This window comes from Lygodium microphyllum, unplaced genomic scaffold (assembly GCF_053477565.2).
Source record: "Lygodium microphyllum isolate KBCC unplaced genomic scaffold, Lygodium_microphyllum_v1.1.10 scaffold_39, whole genome shotgun sequence".
NCBI lineage: Eukaryota > Viridiplantae > Streptophyta > Polypodiopsida > Schizaeales > Lygodiaceae > Lygodium > Lygodium microphyllum.
Genome location: NW_028229522.1, coordinates 1,437,500 through 1,459,211, shown reverse-complemented (window position 1 = coordinate 1,459,211; position 21,712 = coordinate 1,437,500). Strand labels below are relative to the sequence as shown.

Sequence of the window (21,712 nt, the reverse complement as noted above, 5' to 3'; positions counted from 1 at the left end):
CCCATTTTGTGATGTAACTACCTTTTTCTCTTTAATATAATTTATGCATAATTACTTAAAAAAGAATATATAAGAATTTATTATCTCATGATGTTGAATTTTATAGAGAAAAATAAGGCAAAAGAGCCCCTTTTCCCACACGTGAAAATGCCAAAAAACTTATTACTGTGTGTAGATTTGCCCCTCGCTCGTAATCATACCTAGCTAGGTATGTGATCTCTCACAAGAAGCTCACCATGTTAATGCTATAGAGAAGAAGGGAAAAGAGACCCTTCTCTCCCCGTGGGAAATGTCAAAGTGTGCCGGAGGGCAGCTACTTAACCTTTCAAATAAACGGCATGGGACCTTGATGTAATTCTGAATTCAATTAATTCATCATCGTTCAGGGTGGCGACACACTCCCAAAGGAGAAGGGAGGAAGGAAGCGAGAACATGCTTCAGTAAGGCATGCGAAAGCTCGAGGTCCGCCCTTCGCTTGAGAATCGGCTCATCAGCGTCTTGCAGAAGTGCAAGCAGGAAAATAATCTGCCCGTTGCCAAGCTCTGGTATGCTTACATGTGCGAGCATCAGCTTGAACTGCACACAGTCCTGGGTAACTACCTCGTCCTAGTGCTTGCCGGTTGCGCCAGCCTGACTGATGCCGAGCACGCATTCGGCCGATTGCCTTCCCGCAACGAATACTCTTGGACCTCACTCCTCTCCGCATATGTTGATCGCGGAGATTTTCGACATGCCTTCCACCTCTATCATGAAATGCAGAGGGACTCCGTACAGCCTAACAGTTACACATTTGTAGCCTTGCTTAAAGCTTGCATTGCCCTGAAAGACACAGATGCAGGTTGTGGCATACATGATCACATTATCAGAAAGGGCTTGGATAAAGATGCCATTTTGGGCAACTCATTGGTCGACATGTATAGCAAATGCGGCTCACTTGTGGAAGGAAGAGAAGTCTTTGAAAAGCTTCATAGACGAGATGCTATCTCATGGAACACAATGATTGCAGGTTATGTTGAACATGGTTTTGGTGAGGAGGCACTGAGCTGCTTTGAGCAGATGCAGCTGCAAGGCATCCCTCCAGCAGAAGTCACGTTTGTGTGCACGATGAAGGCTTGCAGCTGTATAGGATCTACCGACAGAGGCCAGCTACTGTGCACCGAAATTGTGAAAAAGGGAATGGAAAAAGATCTTCTCATTGGCAACACTTTGGTGGATATGTATGCAAAATGCAGCTTGCTTGCAGAAGCCCAAGAAGTGTTTGATCACCTCCCAGGTAGAAACATTGTCTCCTGGAACACACTGATTTCAGGCTACATGAAACACGGGCTTGGTGAGGAAGCACTTGTATGTTTAAAGCGGTTGCAACTAGATGGCATTTCTCCTGATGTTACCACTTTCACCTACGGCTTAAAAAGTTGCGGTACTATTGGATCCGTTGAGAGATGTGAAGAAATACACTCTGAACTAGTTTTAAGAGGTTTGGAGCAGGAACTTATTGTTGGTACTACACTTGTGGATATGCTTGCGAAATGGGGCTTGCTTATACATGCACATGCGGTGCTTGACAGATTAGCAATTCCAAGTCCAGTCTCATGGGCTGCACTTATGTCAGGATATGCTGACCATGGGTTTGATATGGAAGTGTTCAGTTGTTTCAAAAAGATGTACTCAAGTGGTGTTTCACCTGATGTTGTTGTGCTCATGACTTGCTTAAAGGCTTGTAGTAATTTGGGAATCCTAGAAAATGGCCAGGAAATACATGCTGAGGCAGTGAAACTGGGAGTGGATAGTAATATAATCCTGGGCAATGTGCTAATAGATATGTACGTCAAGTGCAGTGCACTCGCAGAAGGACAGGAAGTCTTTGACAAGCTGACTAAGCGGGATATAGTTTCCTGGAATGCATTGATAGTGGGATTTGCTGATCATGGGCTTGCTGAGCAAGTTTTAAGATGTTCAGAGGAGATGCTGCTAGAAGGTGTGTTGCCAGATGACGTCACTTTTGTTTGCACTTTGAAATCTTGTGGTAATTTAGGAGCTATTGGTAGAGGCCATTTGCTATGTGCTGAGATTATCAAACATGGATTAGAGGGCAATTGTTTTCTGGGCAGCTCAATAATAGATATGCATGCTAAATGTGGTATGCTGACTGAAGCACAAAAAGTGTTTGAGCAGCTATCTGCCCGAGATGTGGTTTCATGGAATGCATTAATTGCAGGTTATACTGAATGTGAGCTTGGTAGGGAAGCATTGGACACCTTCAAACTCATGGTGCTGCAGCATGTTGCTCCAGTTGATGTGACATTCACTTGCATCTTGAAAGCTTGTGGTATGGTAGGAGCTTTAGAAACAAGCCAAGAAATACATGCTGAAGTAATTAGGAGGAGTCTTGAAAAAGATCACTGTATCAGCTCAGCACTAGTGAGTACATATGCGAAATCTGGCTCCCTTGTAGAAGCACAAGATGTGTTTGACAAGCTGCTAGTACGAGATACAGCTTCTTGGGCTGCTTTAGTATCAGGGTATGCACAGTATGGGCTTGATGAAGAAGTTCTGAAATGTTGTGAACAGATGCAGATGGATGGTGTACCTGCAGATTGTGACACGTGTGTTCGCTTCTTGAAAGCTTGTGGTGCCACACGAGCCTTAGACACAGGCCATGAAGTGCACACTGAGGTCATGAAATTGGGGTTAGAAACCAATCCTTTTGTGGGCAATGTGCTGGTAGACCTGTATGGCAAATGTGGCTTACTTTTGGAGGGGTGGGATGTGTTCGACAAGCTAGTTGTCCGAGATGTTATATCTTGGACAGTGATGATCAAGGCATATGGTGAGAACTATGAGGGCACTCTAGCTGTGGAATGCTTTCAAGACATGCAAGAACAGGGTGTCAAGCCGGATACAACAATATTCACGTGTCTTCTTGCTGCATGCAGCCATGCAAACCTAGTTAAACAGGGTCAAGAGTACTTCAAGATGATGAGAGAGCTTTATCAACTCGAACCAACTCTGGAGCACTGCACTTGTATGATTGATCTTCTTGCTCGATCAGGAGATATTTACGAAGCTGAGAAGTTTGCTGAATCCATGCAGTGTCTTTCATCCAAAGAAATCTTGAGGGCTTTGCTCACTGCATGCAAAGTGTATGGTAAAGTAGAGGCAGGATTGAGATGCTTCAAGCAACTTATACAGTTGGATAAAGAAGATGCAACTGTATACTTGCTCATGGCAGATATCTATGCCAATGCTGGCAGGTGGACTGAGGCAATCAGGATAGAGGAGATGAGACAACATGCAGAGGCATTGAAGAAACCTGCAAATGCATCTATAGAGGTCAATGAGAAGCTGGAGAAGTTTAGTGTGACAGATAACAATTTGAGAAATTTTTTGACCACGTTTGAACCATTGAGCTTGCGCATCAGAAATCAGGGATATGTGCCAAATGTAGGTGCAGTTGTAAGGCATATATTCAGTGAAGTGGAGGAAGCATTGGTGTAAGCCTTGTAAACCCCGAGGGGTTGGTGCTGGACAATGACTGCAAAGAGGTGCATCCTAATTTGCTTATCCTAGCATGTTCTGAGCTTACCGCACGAGGAATAGCTTCTGAAACTTCACCGTCTGAGCACAATGTTTAGTGCCACAAAGTTATGGCATATAAGTCATGCGGCCTAATGGAAGAGGTAGTAGTCTCATTATACTTTCTATTTGACACAATCTAGACTTTAGCTAGGGGAATCCTAAATATTTTTCGTCTTAAAATCTTGATGTTCTCTTTGTGGCAGGCTTGGAGGCATAATAGAGATGGCTACTTCTCGCCCACACTTGCTACATCTTTCCTTCTCCAGGTACATATTCTTGGCATGCTCTTCATCTACTAAGAAGGATCCTTGTTGTTGTAATAATTGTAATAGAGGTGGTTGTGGTGGTGGTGATGGCGGTGGTGGCAATATTAGTGGTGTGGTGGTAGTTTTATTGATGATAGCTGTAAATTAGTAGTGGTGTATCGGTAGTAATAGCAGTAGTGGTAGTTTTAGAAGCAATTGTCATAGTAGTGCTCGTGGTGGTTGTAGTGGTTATAGCAGTTGTATCAGTGTTAGTGATGGTGGTAGCAAGTGTTGAAAGCAGCAGCAGTGGTGGTGATGATAGTAGTGGTATGGTAGCGGTAGTGGCTGTAGCACAGCAGCAGTAGTGCTGATAGTAGTACAAATTGTGCTGTTATTAGTAGCAGCAGCAGTGATAATGGTAGTGATGATAGTAGGTCATGGTTGTTGTAGTGGTGGTGGAATCTAAATGTCAAATGGCAATCTACAATTGAGCAATCAGTTAGTCTTTGAGATGGGGCCTTACTTGGAGGCTAGTCATTCTCTGCCATGGTGGTGAGAAAGCCTACACGTCTCTTCTTGGACCAAGTCAGCTTTGTCCTATGATGAGCAAGACACCTGTGTGGTGATCAAGCATATTGTTGTGCTTAAATCTGCTATCATGGGCAAGCTGCTATCCAAGCCCAATGCAAAGCATATTAGTGTTATTGCGACACTAGAGTTGTTAGTGACCAGGTGTTAGTTTCAATGAACCATGATACTTAAAGTTTGTATAATCCAAATGCCATGGAGCTCAAGGTGGTGGTGGATTCTTGTGGTCACGATGTACAAGTGTTGTCACTTGGCACTTGTTTGTGTTGATGATTGTTGCTTCTGTCTATTTATCTATTGTTTTGTCTTTTTGAGTGAACACAGGATATTCCAATGAACAAAATGAACATGGGATATTCCAATGAGTAGAGTGACCATATCCTTGAAAGTAAGTTGCTTTCTTGTGGTCACAATATACAAGTGTTGTTGGGTGTTGATGATTGTTCCTTTCGTCTGTTATTTGTGGTTTGGCCTCTCTCTGAATATGGGATATTCCAAAGAGCACAGTGAACATGGGGTGTTGCCATGAGTAGAGTGACCCATGTCTGATCTTTCTGAGTGAACATGGGATATTCCAATGAGCTGAGTGACCATGTCCCTTGAAAGTAAGTCACTTAACCATGTAAAGAAAAGGTAGGAACAAAGAGTGTGTACAACAAACATTGAGACACAGAACTCAGAAACATAGAAAATGAATGAAATGATGAATCATGTGCAATGATGATACAATGGAGCCTTAGGGTTCCATGTCTCTGGGACTGGTATTTAGGTGAGCAGAGTTGAGTCAATGGTGCAGATCAGAGCTCCGAGATGACTGTGCTTTCCTGACTGACTAGGCAGCAACACTTATGAAGGGATTTGCATTGTGAATGGAGTGAAACACAATCTTTTGGGGAGAGAGGTGTCTAAGACGATGATGATGGCTGCTGTGGACAAAGACAGCTATAGTTTGATGATCTGGACAGCTGCAAATAGTGAATGCCTACTCTAGGACTTGGGAGGCAGAACGGCGATTAAGAAAATCTCCAATAGGCAGCTGATAATGCTGGAGAAGATGGCTGCTGTGGATGATCTGATTGCTGCAAAATGCAGCTAAGAAGAGTGTGCCAATGATGTCTGCTACCCGTTGAACACCTGCCCACCAAAACACAGCAGTGAGAGGGATATATAGGGGATTTGTGTCACATTTCTCCTACCGTGATACATACATACGAATAAATACAAATAAAGCCTATTTTGGGCTGTTAATGAAGACCAAAAATGGGAACTAATGCACTACATTTCAATGTTAATGCACTTAAGGATTTGGGTTGCTCAACACCCCCTCTTAGGGCCAAAAAGGTGCCCACACAGAGAGAGAGAGAGAGAGAGAGAGAGAGAGAGAGAGAGAGAGAGATTTGGAGTTTTGTTTCCCATGTGTATCAGAAGTGGTGCAACAATGGAAGCATAAACAACATGCTGAAATAAACTGCTGAAACACAAGACAAGAGAGAATAAACACAAATACAGATGAAAACTCAGATGTATGCCCGGGAAACGGAATCCATATTGAATACGAGACAGCAACATATAATAGTGAGTCATTGGCTGTGTGGGCACCCTAGCACCGGCTCCTCTATCCTTAGAAGAATCCACAAATGATGGCGGAAGTACAGAAGAGGAGGAGGAGCCCTAGCAATGTATAGGCATAAAATGGGGGGAGCATTAAATGCAGTTGGCCAGCATTTAAAGCTCCCTAGCCCTAAGAAAGGGCACCAGAAAATGCCAGAAAAAAATACAATAAAAAGGCCACAGCCTCTGTAGCACAGACTCACCCTGAGCTGACTCGTCTGCTAACGCCCTCTCTTAGATTAGGGGTGATGTGATACAATACAATAGTACAATGATGGGGAATCATAAACTATACAACATAGAACCACAAAAAAAACCATGGATATCCAAGCAGTGAGTGGCTAGCCCACCACCAAGATACCTCGGAGAGTATGTGACGTCGATGTCAATCATAATAGCACCACTTGAAATAGAGAAGAATCAGCAGCTCTCAGTGTTATGTCACCTGAAACCAGCCTTCCTTCTTTGAATGGGTGGTGATAACCTGATTTAAGAGTTAATTACAGCAATAAATAAATGCACATAAAACGAAATACACACTTTACCATAACATTCTTGGACAGTAGACTCCCTGTTGGCCCCAAAACTGGCGCCCCTTGCGGTATTTCTTTAGCTTTCATTCAATTGGAAGGAGTACAACTCGAGATTCTTCAATCTCCTCCTGCTAACCAATTGCTCTTGCTGTCATAGATGACCAGCAAGCCTTTTGGGTCATTTGCCCCTTGATTTACCCAGGACTTCTTCTCCAATTTGACCCTTGGCTGGCCAAATGCTGCCCCAAATCAATTTGGGATGGGCTGGCTCCTGAAATCCCTTGATAATCTTCAATTATCAGCTGCTGATTTCAGTCCCTTGAGCCGTCAATCCATGGCATGGATCCCAAGGTGGTTGCTAAACTCTAATTTCTGCTGTAAATTAGGGTTTACTGCAGAAATTACAGATTAGCCTACCAAAAACGGCTGAAATCTCCTCCAAATGGCTAAGAATTGCTGAGAATGGCTGAGCATAGGCTGGAGGAGATGAGAGAATGCTGTAGAGAGAGAAAATTCTAAGATTTGTTGCGAAGAACTGATCAAAATCAGCTACTGCCTTGCTGTACCAGCCCCAAACGGATGCACCAACAACAATAGGAGCATTAGAGACTGTGATCTTCAGGAGAAAGTGCATCAGCAGCAATTGCCAGCTTCCCAAGGTCAAGAATATGCAATCTCCATCACCAAAATGGTCTTCAATGGTTGGGAATTGGCCCCAAGAGCTGGCAGCAACAGTCCAACATCTCTTTCCAATAGCTCCAAAATGAAAAAACGAGATTTCCCTCTCCCTTCAGCCCTATTTAACCTTTCCCCCACTTGCATGGGAAAGTTTTGCCAAGTGGTAGCTTTCTTAATCAATTTTCAGCAATTTTCAGCCATTTAATTAGTTTTCAGAATTAATTAACTCTGTAAATTAATTCAGCCCTTAATCCATGCCAAGAAAATTGACCTTGCCCATCCAAAAATGAATTGGCTAGGCCATTTGCAACCCAAAGTGGTCCCATGCATTAATTGGCCCTTGGACAAGCATTAATTCATTAATTAATGCCTAGTCCCTAGTGTCACCATTGACACTTAATGGCCAATTAATGGTCCTAGGGGCAAACTGACACCAAAATTCACCTAGAATCTAACAAGTGTAATTTGTTACAACTTTTGCCTTTGATACCCATCTTTTTCACAGGATCCTTTGGTCTTCAACTGTGAAAAAGTAGCTTGCACCTCACATGTGCAACATATGTGCATCTTTTAATTGCACATTTGATTAATCCTTTAATTAAATGTCAATTAAACATAAGCAAAGCATCAAATTTTCTCGTCCGCGTTACATCACCTATGTCACTCAAAACATACAAGACAATCTGCCAAACATGTCTCTAAACATGTGACCATGGAATCCCTGCCTTCAGCTAGAACCGCCAAAGTGTCCCCTCATGTGAGCTCCAGACGAAAGCCTCCCCCTCTGTCAAGTAACCAACCCATCATGAACCTGGATGTCAATCCGAGCTCCAGGATTTGTACCTGTCAGACTTCGGTCGATGCGTCAAGGAAGTCCCTCTCTCGATCTTGTGCATTTGTATAGACATATAGATGATGCACGACTGCCCCATCTCACCACCCTCTCACACTCCCTTTGTGGCACTAGAGAGTTGTGAGGAATGTCCGCATCACCACTACTAGAAAGTAGTTGAGGAAGGGGCCACTAAGCCCTTTCCACGATCCGAAGAAGAGGATCGCTTCCGTGCCTTGGACTTTGCCTTGGCTGGAGGATCAGAATTGGAATCTGAGGGAGATGATGACTTGTCGGAGGAGTCCGCATCCCGCTTCGTCTTCTGCTCCTTGTTCTTCCTGGAAGTTGCTAACTCTTTGTAGTCCTTCCGTAAATGACCTTTTTTGCCACAGTAGTAACACTGGGCCTTCGACTTCTTCATCTTTGAATCCCTCTCTGAAGCTACAAAAGCCTCACCTGAACCTCCATAATGTGACGGAAGCCGCCCTTGTAGTTGCAAAGTAGCCTCATGCTCAAGTAGCATAGAGGACATGTGAAGAAAACTGACAGGAGTCGTAGATGTCTGCGTCCGTAAAGCATTCACCACTCCATCAAATTCCCGAGGAAGCTTGTAGAGTACTGTATCAACAAGATGTGCCTCTGATAGGGCAGACTGCATAGTGCGAAGCTGGTCCTGGAGTTGGGTAACTTGATCGAAGTAAGGCTAAATAAGCACGGGCATCATCCGAATCCCATGTAAGCATTGCCTCCTCATGGTTGTCTTCATCAAAATCAGATGGAACTGGAGAAGGTTGTCGAGGACGTGCCATAGCTCCGTTAACCACGTACCATAACCGCTTCTAAATAAACCAAGCCTTCATCACCGCACTCCACATGTAATAATCAGGGCCATGGAGCTTGTCATCAGTGGATGTGCATGGAGGAGCCATCTGGAGAGGATTTAGAAAAGAAGGGATTGGGAGAGGGAACACAGCCAAACCATGAGCACAAACTGCAAAAACCAAGAGTTCACATGGAGTATAACCCAAAAACTGATCAAAAGAAGCCAAAATCTGCTGCACAAAGTCAAAAAATCAGTTGAAATCTGCTAGAAACAGCAAAAATGGCCTGTTTCAGCGAGTCGCCCAGCCCCAAAATAGTGCTGTAAATAGCAAAATGCAGGTTGCACATTGCCTAAACAGGTGTAGGGAACTGTTGCCAGCAGCCTGATGAGGAAAATACAGGCAGCAGGAGGTGTTGGACAGGCAAGCAATGCATATGCTGATCAAAACGCAGAGTAGGAAAGCCAAAATTTGGTCGCAATCAGGTTGACAGCAGTCGCCAGGGCAGCAGAGGGGTAAATCAGTCCTGAAAACAGCAATAAAGCACAATAGAAACACAAAACCTGAAAACTGATACCATGTTAGAAGTGGTGCAGCAATGGAAGCATAAACAACATGCTGAAATAAACTGTTGAAACACAAGACAAGAGAAAGAATAAACACAAATACAAATGAGAACTCAGATGTATGCCCGGGAAATGGAATCCACATTGAATGCGAGACAGCAGCATACAACAGTGAGTCATTGGCTGTGTGGGAATCCTGGCATCGGCTCCTCTCTCCTCGGAAAAATCCACAAATGATGGCTGAAGTATAGGAGAGGAGGAGGAGCCCTAGCAATATATAGACATAAAATGGGGGGAGCATTAAATGCAGTCGGCCAGCATTAAATGTTCCCTAGCCCTAAAAAAGGGCACCAGAAAATGCAAAAAAAAAAACACTATAAAAAGGCCATAGCCTCTGCAGCACAGACTCACCTTGCGCTGACTAATCTGCTAACAGTGTGTAGTCTTCGGCGACTTAGCAGCGGATATCAGCTTGTTCGTAGATTATGGGAAGGATGCCTACTATCTCTGCCTTGCAATAAGATTATTCTTGCCTCTTCCATTTCCTTCGATGGACAGCTCTGTGGCATATTTGGTGTACTCGGAATGCCTTTATTTTTGATTTTGCCTCAGGCATCCATGGTCATGTGGCCCATGTTCGTGGTTTAGTGTTGTGGCAGATCTCCTCTATGGTTTCAATTGATCTGGTTCTTCCTAACATTGCTGCTCCTCCTTGGTTGGATATTGTTCACTCCACTCTAGCTGTCCTTTCTGTGTGATATTTGTGTTATAGGGTCTTGGTAGCCTTTCGCCTTGATTTGTGTTTTTGTTTTGTTTTCTTAGCTGACCTGATAGTCTGATGTAAATATTGCTACTTAATTCAATTATTTTCACAAAGAGAGAGAGAGAGAGAGAGAGAGAGAGAGAGAGAGAGAGAGAGAGAGAGAGATTATTGTTAGATTTATTTATCCCGGTGTGTAAACACACATTATTGCATGTAAAAGTGCTTATTTAGGTGTGACACCTTTTACACCACTTAGCATTGAATAAGGGTCAAAGGTATAGGTGGATATCTCTGTTGAGCTAAAAATACATTAACCTGACTTAAATAGCCCCACAACATGCTTAATTAGTGAAAAAACCATCTAATTTTAAAAAGAAATGCAATCCTAGAGAGTTATTGTGTCCCACATACAAAACCCTAATTTGGGTGTCCCAAACTTTTTGTAAATAGGCATGCAGCACACCACTCTCCCTCAATCTCGTTTTTGTAGGTTTCAGGAGCCATATCCCTATTCTCTACATCCTGTTTTTGTGGAGGAAATCGTGGTCAGAGCTTCCCCCATCTATCTACTACCATTTGGTGCTTGATTTCAGCCTTTGTCCACATCCTGTTGCTGCTGTCATGACTTGCTTGCTGTTGTCTCCACTTCTCTATAGCTGTCGCCTAGTAGCTTGGAGTTGTCGTCTATTGCCAGATCCTTGCGTTTACTATTGGTGCTGTTAGCTGGACTTGCCGCCTACTGCGAGACACTATCGCCATCATCAATAGTTAAGTGTTTGGCTGAGTTTTTCTCTTCTCTAATAGTCATTTGTATCTTTTGTACAATTGTTTGCAGCTTTTGGCTGTTGCCCAGTCTTCTCTCTCCTCAAGTACATGCATTTTTAGTATTTCTCTTTCCTGCATTGTCGTCTGTATCAAATTCAACCTTTTCTGGCTACGTTTGCTGGTGTTCGACACACGGAGGTTGCCTTGCTGCGTTTCAAGATTTGTTCGGAGTGTGACACACTCTCCAGCTCATAACCTCTGCCTTGATCCTAGAGATATGAGAGTTCAAGGTTCATTATTCACTACATAGTATGTTTGTTGCATGAGCATTGTATATTCATTATTCATTCACTTCATTATTCATTGTGTTCACGGTCTCTGAGTTACCTTAATCCTAACCCTAATTGTGTTTTATGTTTAGTAGTTTGTGCTTTGTCATATGATTGGTTTTGTGTTTGCTGCATTTAGATAATTTTTTCACATGTTATCAAAGCTAGGTACTCTCTTAGAAACCTTGGCCTTTCATTGGAAAGCTCATCCGTAAAAGTAGGAACAACAGAAGGGTTAGATGACTTCCAACACATTCACTACACCACTCCAATTTCCACAACTAAATATCGATAGAAACGATCAGGATTGGGTCTCTAGCTTACTTTTGCCCAATCTAACATGGACGAAGAACTATTGGACTACCATGGAGTCCACAGACCATATCAGATTTCTGCCACCGAGTATGATCTCATCCTTACGCATAGGGCTCAATAGGAGGTTGAAGGTAAGCCCAAGTTTTCTCCTTTAAATTTGGTGCATAGAATGGATGATCTTGTAGGACCTTCAGAATCTCCATTACGAATGGCCATCCACAAGTGGAACCTAGCTCGGATTACACCTCACTTTCATAGTATATCTTTTCTCTAATGCTAGGTATGAACCCTATTATTTCAGATTCTATGCCAAGTGATTATGTATTTTTTGTTGGACCAAGGGATGCTCGTCAAGAAGGGACTCTTCAAAAGAACCTTTGGTGGAAGAGAGGTATTTCTTTATGGACTCAAAACTAGGTACGAAAGTGAAATAAAAACATGTAAGTATTCCGTCTCTTCCTTTTCCTTGAAATGATTTTATTTCTCATGGTCAATTTGGAGTAGGTGCGACTTTATCCAATGCATTTAATGGAGAAAAAGAACCAACAATGTTTCCTATAACAACATTCATCACAAATCCATTTAAGCTCCCACCCATCTCTCCCTTATCTTCTGTTGCACCTTCCTTTCCACTTCTAAGTGGGCTGCCAGTGGGAGGAGGATGTGACCAGTAGTAAGAGGTTGCAACAAGTAGAAATACGTAGGTGAGGAGAGACTAAAAACGCAGGCAGGGCAGCCTGTAGGAGAGAGAAAGACTAAAAACGTAGGCAGCAGGACTATGATGACGTGGCAGGCTGTACGGCAGCAGGTCTGCACAGGAACAATAGTCGCCTGGCTGGAATCAGCTCTCCAAACTGCGTGAAGAGGGTTGGAAATCAAGCGCCAACTGATGGAGACAGCAATGGACAGATTCGACTGAGATGTCCTCCGCGAACGGGGTGTGGGCAGCAAGGTGAAACACCTGAAACCTGCAAAAACGAGATGTTGATGCAATGGAAGAAGAAGAGAAGTGGATGCCGAACCCGCCACCGGTCTTTGCCTTCACTGGAATGGAGGATCTTCGCTGCTAGGTGAGCAGATCCAGCTCTGATACCATGTCAAAAGATGATGTACCAGCGAGACAGTAGGGTTTGCGGAGAGGAACACGGAGTAAACTCGGCAAACATGGAGAAGAGAAGAGAAGACAGAAAAAAACTTTGATGAATGGAAGGATGAAGTTCTGAATCATGGAGTGAATGTGATACAAGGGAACGAGGGTATCGTAGCACAAGGAAGATGATGAAGATAGCCACGAACCACGAACCACAATGTCCTCCTGAAGGTGTGTGAGGGTAGTGGAGAGGCTGGAGAGAAGAGGTGACTGACCGAATGAATCAACCATGAGGAATGAATGAGAGAGTGGCCTATAAGTAGGCACAATTAGTCTAGGATGGCGCCCCTTTTTGGGGTTGCAAACCCTAAATGCAAACCCTAAATGCAAAACGCAGAAACACAAAAACGCAAACTGCGGGTGAAGGGTTTCTCATTAGATGGAAGGTGGCCCCCATATGAGTATAAATGCAAATTGTGGATGCCACTTGTATGAGGAGGAGCACCAACACGTGTCGCTTGGCTGGTCTGGAACCAATTGGTCTGGATCCAAACACAAGCTACAGAAGGTGATGAAGATGCTGGCGATGGTGGCTAGAAGATGCTAAACGCAGCCTGGAGGAAGGCACCAAATAGTGGGGGCGACAGCGTGGAGGAGGGTGCTAGGGCATTGCAAGGGCTGATGGAGAGGTGGCAGCAATCTCGAAGGCTAGACAGCCACATAGAGGTAGACTGATGGGCTGAAATCTGCACTCAAGGGTGGAAACCTGCACAGATGGGAATGAGGCTGAATGGGAGCAGCTTGTCTATTTATAGATGTGACTGTGGCCCTAAAGAATTAGGGTTTTTGGGGGACCACTGAAACTCTCTCGGGCCACTCCCCTTTTTAGGGTTTTTCATTAATTAAGTGTGTTTTGGGGCTGTTTAAGAATGCTAATTAGCTGAAAAGCGTGTTTTAGCTCAACACTCCCTCTTAGGCCGAAAACTGAACTGAAAGGTTAGGCTAGCCACTTTGATTTTTACTTACCCCAAGGTGTGTCCTAGCCCAAAGTAGTAAGGGCATTGGACAAAGGGTGCACGTCGGCTACCTAGTGGCCTACCGAACTATAGAGGCGATGGTTATCTTACCAAGGGAGTCCAAGTAGTCACCCCTGAGAGGACAAGGCATCAAAGGTTGCACGTGGGCTGCCCAGTGGTCTACCAAGCCCTATAAAGGCGGATGGAACCGCATTGAACTTTAAAAAAAAAGAAGTGAGAGTTAAATTGTATGGGATGCGGCCGATTGAGTAATAGTGACCTAGAAGATGAGAGTAGGGAGGGTACACACCCAACACATTATAAAACAATACAAGCTTACCTATCCACTCGAGGGTGTCGATGATGAGGAAAAAAAAGGTGGAGGTATCCATGTGATGGAGTATGGTGGTGTGGTGACAACAGTTGCCGGTGAAAACAACTTAGGATCTGCTCAAGTGGTGCTTTGCACAATGAGATACAAAGTATGCTACATGCTTTAGAATGCTCATGCAACAAGTGTCACTTTGACAGTGTCCCTTCGGGGAAAATTGTTCACTTGCCCAAGCGCCCAAGTACAAAGATGATGAAATCATGCAATGCAAAGGGGAAAGGTACAACAGGGAGGAAGAAGCCGATGTTGGACAAAGTGCTGAAGCCTGTAGAATGCTAAGAAGGGTAGGAATCCCCTCTCAACGTGGATGTAGATGCCGAAGGAGGAAGAGGATCCTAATGTCGGTCTTCATGTGGTGCTAAGAACCATGATAAATGATGAAAAGGATGAAGCACCCTGCTGGAAGAGTAAGGTAGAAGTCATTGCCATGATAGCATCAAGAGAGATGTTGCACGATCCGTCTCGGAAGGGGAAGCCTTCATGCTGGAAGAAGAACAAACACTCCTAGGATGATGAAACCATGAAAGGAATGGTGCGCATCCCCAGGTCTCCACCGGCCCAAGGACCAAAGCAAATCTGCAAGTTAGCCCGACTGAAATACAAAACCTTGCAAAAGAGAGAAGAATTTGCAAGCACAGAGGTGAGTAGTGAGATGCTCCAAAGCAAAGCATAATAGAAAGAAAAAGCTAATAGAAAGTATAATGCAATGAATGTGTATGTGTGTGAGAATGCAACGGAAGATATAAGAATAGGAAAGCTAAGGGCAATGAATCCTATGGGCCCGACTCTAAGAGTACAAAACCTAGAGACATGCTAGTCTACGAGTGTGGTCACTATTGCGTATGCCCAATAGTAGATCTTTGCCAATGAAACACCCGAAGAGATGGAGAGGGAGGTGAGATGGATGCATGAAGTGCAATGGGATCGAAAACCTGTAGACCAATCAGACAATCCCTCAGGGATAGTGAAAGAGACTATCTTCTGAGGCTGTCCACATGCCACATGTTCAGCAACAACGACTGGTGTTGAAGGAGCAGATGAAGCAGAAGCGGGAGGCGTAGCCCCACTGGATTGTGTAGTTGCAAGGGTTTGTTGAGGCTTTTTAGTTAGGAGTCCTTGGGCCTTGGAACAACACTCCTCGTCCACATGGCTGGATCTCTGGCAGTGTGTGCAAAACCTATTTTTCTTAGGGAGTTGTTGCCAGATAAGTCTTGATTCTTTGGTTCCGTTTGAGGAAGAGGTGTCACCCTTGGATTGGCTTGCCTTTGCATCTTGCGAGTTCTTGCAACTGTTGGTTTTCCCTCTCAAAGAAGAGGCAACCAACCCCCTCTACTTTGAATAAGGTTGTGATGAGGATTTCTTGTGGACTTGATCGTGCAGTCTCATGTAACGCAAGAACTGATACTCAAACTCATAGAAGGTCGGCAATCTAGGCTGTGAGATGATATGCTGGATGAAATTGTAAGTATTTTTTGTTAGCGATCAGATCCTGTCCGTACAGGCAGACAGTCGGACTGCCACGTGGCAGTCTGACCTGTACCTGGACAGTCGGCTGCATTTAATGCAGCCGACCTGCATATTCTGGGCGATTTTATGCTGGCTATTTATAGCCGTTGTTCTGCAGTCTCTCCCATCTCTGATTGCAGGTTTCAGGCTGGAGACTCCTGCAGATTACATCTCTGTTTGCAGATTTCAGGTTGGAGATCGTGCAGACTGCAGCGGACTTTGAGGTGAACAGCAGGTTGCATCATCAAGGTGGAGACACGCAGTCCCGCGCACTGCGCCCGTGTACATATCTACATATCTTTGTATACAACACACTTTATACAGCAGATCTTCATCTTCCACTGTCTCTTTCTCTCTCCTCTCTGCGTTCTCTCTCTCTCAGTCTTGGTCCCACACTTCCGCATCGCTGCACTCTGACACGATATCAGAGCAGTGAAGAAGGGCTGACTGAGTGAAGAACCAACCTGAAGAGGAGATTCAATCGCGACACAAGGCTGCGTTTCCAGCCTTCGAGGGCGAGTGGGAGGGCTGCGCATCGGAACAAGGCTGAAGTGAGCGTGGGCGCATGGGAAAGGAGTCCAGTTGGTGGATTTGCTGCTGTTTATTGCTGTTTGAAGAGGAGGAAGGCTGAGTTTTCAGTCTTCAAGTGCAGGTTTTGCTTTTTCATTGCCTCCGGCGGGTGAAGAAGGTTCGGGACGCGGAAGAAAGAGCCCTATCAGGGTGCGTTTTCATAGTCAGAGGGGGCTGCTTTTGCGTTTGTGAAGGCATTACAGGTGAAGATGTCTACAGAGATTGACTTGGAGTTCTAGACGATCATGGACCGGAAGGTGCCTGTCTTACCGGCTCTTCCCGTAGATCAAAAGCTCGATGGCGACAATTACCGCATCTGGCGCGTGATGATGTTGGCCATCCTTGAGTCTTATGATTTGGTGGAGCTTGTACAGGAGGAGATCGACTAGCCCTCGGTGAGAGACGAGTCCAAACTCTCTTCCCATGCTCGTGCGGAGTTGGCCAAGGCACAATCTCACTGGGACAAACTGAATGCTCGGATTCGTTCTTTTCTTTTTTTGTCTTGTACTACAACTGTGATAGCCCACATCGAGCACTTGACGGTGGCTCGAGAGATATGGCTGGAGCTTGATCAGATGTATAACCGGATGACCCTTATGAAGTGGGTTTCTTTGGAGGTGCAGATGTGGACCTTGTCCGTGAACAAGTCTTCTTCGTTGCGGGAGCACATCAACAAGCTTAGACAGCTTCAGATGCAGGTTCAGAATGCGGGGAAGCCGATTTCCTCCGAAGACATAGCGATCACACTTTTGTCCTAGTTGCCGCCACGATTCGGTGCTTTCTACTCCGCCCTTATTGCTTCGGGGCGAGAGTCTACTCTTCGGTGGGAAGAGCTGGTTCCTATGGTCTTGGACCAAGAGGAACAACTGAAGGGACAACATACTTCCAAGTCTGAAGCCTTGACAGGTCAAGCCTCTCAAAAGAAGGGGAAGGAATAAAAAAAGAAGGAGGAGGACAACAAGTCAAAGAAGGACAAGGACAAAGAATCCACATGCCATATTTGTGGAAAGACCGGCCATTGGAAGAAGGATTGCCCTGACAAAGACAAGAAGGACACCAACAAGAAGGACACGAAGGATTCTGGAGCGGTGGCTGCACCCTCAGCAGCTGCGTTTCTTCATCTAGCTGTCATTGAGGACTCTACACCGAATGCTTCTAATGCTGCGATGACAGCTCCCCAGGCTCGAGAGTGGATCGTTGACAGTGGTGCCTCCCGGCACATGACTCCTTCATCAGTTGGTGTTGCCTAGTTGCGACCTTCGCGTGGGCAGATTCTCATCGGAGCTCTTCGGTGTCTATTGCAGGACGGGATGAGATGCAGCTTATTCCAGATGGACGTGGTGGTACCCATATCTCAGAGGTCTTGCATGTGCCAGGTCTAGGGTATCATCTACTTTTGGTTCATAAGATTTGTTCACTTGGACTTTTGGTGGAGTTTGACAGTGATTCGGTGCGAGTCCTTGATCGTGGGTCAAGGAAGGTTCTCTCATCAGGATATGAGGAGAACGACATCTATAAATTGACATCTTCTACCGCCCTCCCTACTCTTCTTCTTACCTCTCAGACACAGTCAGAGCTATGGCATGCTCGGTTTGGTCACCTCAACTATGATTATCTTCGGAGGGTGTTACGTGGACAGCTTGTTCGAGGGTTGCCGGACATAGTGGTAAGCTAGCAGCCATGCGTCTCCTACATTCGTGGGAAACTGCATAGGGATGCGATTCCCAACAAAGCTTCGCGGCAGTCTACTTCCCTGATGGAGCTTGTATCTACGGATCTCTGTGGTCCTATGAGGAACGAGTCCTTGAGAGGAAGCTCGTACTTCATGTTGATCGTAGATGACTACAGTAGGATGACTTGGGCCTATTTCTTGGCATTGAAGTCAGAAGCTTTCTCCCACTTCAAGGATTGGCTTCTCTTTGAGGAGAACCGATCAGGCCGGCGATTGAAGACCTTGCGATCCGACAAGGGTGGTGAATTTGTTTCTAATGAGTTTACTCGTTTCTGTATAGATAAAGGTATTCACCAGGAGTTTGCTAATACCAACACTCCTCAAGAAAATGGCATTCTTGAACGGAAGAACCGAAGTGTGATCGAGATGGCGCGCACCATGATGGAGCACCGAACAGACACCTCAGTTTCTGTGGGTCGAGGCTGTGGCTATTGCAGTTCACATCCTTAACTGATCCCCCACTTCGGCCGTTGATGGGATGACACCTTTTGAGGCTTACTTTGGGACTAAGCCCGATGTTTCTTATTTTAGGGTTTTTGGGTGTGATGCCTATGTTCACATTCCCAAGACTCATCGTGATAAATTTGAAGCAGCTTCCCGAAGACAGGTGTTTGTTGGCTACAGCTCTCAGTCTCCCAAGGCTATCGTTTGTATGATCCTGTCAAGCGGGATGTGTACACCAGTCGAGATGTGCGGTTCGCGGAGGTTCCGGCCATAGCAGCGGGTGAGGAGCATCCCGTTCTTGGAGATCCAGGGGAGAGTTGGGCTCTCGAGACAGTTCCATTGGAGCCCTCGCCTTTTGATTCCGATTCTGTTTCTAATACAGAGTCTACTGTTCCATCGGTCACCCCCAAGGAGTTACCACCAGTGGATATCCCAAAGTCTTCAGCTGATGGAGAGAGACGAGGAGAGGTCCGGCCTCCTCCTCATTGGGCCCGTGACACACTCCGAGATTCAGGGATCGAGGGGGTCCCTGAGGAGTGGGGACCGCAGGATGGTCCGCGGTGGTCAGGGAGGCACCAGGCACATTCTACGGAGCTTGTTTGCTCTAACTATTGTTTGATGACCCGTGTTATGCAGGATCGAGAGCCCACCTCCATGAAGGAGACTTTACAGTCCACACCATGGAAGAAAGCTATCGAAGCCGAGTTGGAGGCTATTGAGAGGAATGGCACTTGGTATCTCGTACCTCGCCCCCCGAATAAGAAGGTGATTGGCGTCAAATGGGTCTTCAAGACCAAGTACCTTAGCGATGGTTCTTTGGACAAGCACAAGGTTCGCCTTGTTGCTAAAGGTTTTGCACAGTGCCCAGGGTTTGTTTGTCATGATACTTTTGCCCCCACTGCTCGTATGGCGACTATTCGAGCTGTTCTTGCCTTGGCTGGCCATAGGAGATGGCCTGTCTACCAGCTGTATGTGAAGTCGGCCTTCCTCAATGGTGATTTGAAGGAGGAGATCTATGTCGAGCAGCCTCCTGGCTTTGGATCTTCAGATGGGAAAGTCTACAGGTTGAAGAAGGCCTTGTATGGCCTCCAGCAGGCTCCGCGTGCATGGAACGAGAAGATTGATTCGTTCCTTCAGTCACAGTTGGGATATCGGCGTTCCAAGGCCGATCCGCAGCTTTATGTACACGCTTCTGAGGCTGGTTGTGTGCTTTTTGTGTTGTATGTTGATGATTTGATTGTCACAGGTGATCATGCACAGAAGGTCAAAGAGATGAAGGCAGCTTTACATCAGACGTTCGAGATGACGGATTTGGGTCTACTCCATTTCTTCTTGGGCCATGAGATTTATCAGTCTCAGAGGGGGATTTTCATCAACAGAGATATGTACAGGAGCTCTTGGTTTCTTTTGCGATGGAGGATTGTTGGACCATTTCTACTCCTATGGATCCGAACTGGAAGGCCACTTCACATTCAGCTTCTCCCATGGCGGATGCTTCCCGCTATCGTCAGTTGATTGGATCATTGATTTGGCTCCTCAACACTCGTGTTGATCTTTGTTTTGTTGTTGGTCTCTTGGCGGGGTTCATGAGTGAACCTCAGACGGTGCATTGGCAGGCTGCCCAATGGATACTTCGGTATTTGAGGGGGACATCTGACTTAGGGATTCATTATCCAGCAGGCACAGGTGGTTCAGATCTTGTACTTGTAGGCTGGAGCGACTCGGATTGGGCTGGTGATGTGGACCACAGGCGGTCTACAACAGGTTACTGTTTTACCTGGTGTTATCTCATGGAGTAGCAAGAAGCAGCCCACGTTAGCCCTTTCGTCTATTGAGGCAGAGTATCGGGCCGTGTCTTCCACCACATGTGAGGCTGTGTGGCTTCGGAGATTGTTGGAGGAGCTTGGCTGCCCCCAGACTTGTCCTACTTTGCTGCAATGCGACAATGAGAGTTGCATTGCCTTGGCACGGAATCCTGTTTTCCATGCCTGGACGAAGCATATAGAGATCCAGTACCACTTCATCAGAGAGAAGCTTCTGGATGAGACCATCGCTGTGGAGTACTGCAAGACGGAGGACAATCTTGCAGATTTGTTTACGAAGGCTCTTCCCCAGGCTCTACTTCGGAGACATGCCAGATCCCTCAGGCTTCTGCCCCGCCCAGGCTCTGAGAGGGGGTGTTAGCGATCAGATCCTGTCCGTACAGGCAGACAGTCGGACTGACCAGTCGGACTGCCACGTGGCAGTCCGACCTGTACCTGGACAGTCGGCTGCATTTAATGCAGCCAACCTGCATATTCTGGGCGATTTTATGCTGGCTATTTATAGCCGTTGTTCTGCAGTCTCTCCCATCTTTGATCGCAGGTTTCAGGCTGGAGACTCGTGCAAATTACATCTCTGTTTGCAGATTTCAGGTTGGAGATCGTGCAGACTGCAGCGGACTTCGAGGTGAACAGCAGGTTGCATCGTCGAGGTGGAGACACGCAGTCCCGTGCACTGCGCCCGTGTACATATCTGCATATCTTTGTATACAACACACTTTATACAGCAGATCTTCATCTTCCACTGTCTCTCTCTCTCTCTTCTCTCTGTGTTCTCTCTCTCTCAGTCTTGGTCCCACGCTTCCGCATCGCTGCACTCTGACATTTTTCAGGCAACTTATTCAAGAAGAATGTAACTTGATCGTCTTTTGACTTTTGAGAGCCAGTAGTGGCGAACTCAGTGAGTAATTGCCTATATTCAGCCAACTTGACTTTCAGATCATCCCCTTCCTTCATAGAGAACTCTTGAAGCTCAAAGTCGAGAATTATGCACCGAGTACGATCTCTAGCTGCATAGTAGTCGAGAAGGTGACTCCAATGCTTTGACACGAGCGGGAAGTGCTGTAACTGAGAGTGAAACTCAGGAAGCAATCCCTGCATCAGCTCAACATTGGTTGTGGCATTGCGGGCTCTCCATCCACAGATGTAGTCAAGGTGAGCTAGTCGAGGGTCTAGCATAAGCTCTAGGCCAATGACGAGATCCCAAAGACCCTGAGACTCAAGCACTTGTTGCACGAAATTTGACCAAGTGGTAAAATTCGACATGTTAAAACGAGTCTTATCTGTGAAGGCATTTTTGTCGTTGCAATAAGAGTGGTAGTGCTAGGTGATGGATAATGGAGAAAAGTGTAATATGGGTAGGATGGGGAGGTGGAGTGCACTTGGGAATGGGCCCCGGAGTACCCACCAAGCATCTGGTGAGTATGCAAGGTTGATCCATAGGTAGGGATGGGTAGGCATGGGCATGGTAGCCGCATGAGGAACCCAAGGAGGTGGGATCCCAAGGAGGTGGGATGG

General features: G+C 45.7%; 1 protein-coding gene across 2 annotated transcripts in view; it reads left to right on the top strand.

Annotated features, from left to right (window-relative positions):
• Positions 1-265: 265 nt before the first annotated feature.
• The window catches only part of LOC148009121 (pentatricopeptide repeat-containing protein At5g27110-like), a 50,395-nt gene continuing 28,948 nt past the window's right edge, over positions 266-21,712 (top strand). For both annotated transcript variants that reach the window (XM_087673809.1, XM_087673808.1), the window contains exons 1-2: positions 266-3,680; positions 3,783-3,845. In XM_087673809.1, coding sequence (XP_087529935.1) covers positions 448-3,498 — 3,051 coding nt within the window. In that variant the 5' untranslated portion in view covers positions 266-447 and the 3' untranslated portion in view covers positions 3,499-3,680; positions 3,783-3,845. The remainder of the gene's footprint in view (positions 3,681-3,782; positions 3,846-21,712) is intronic.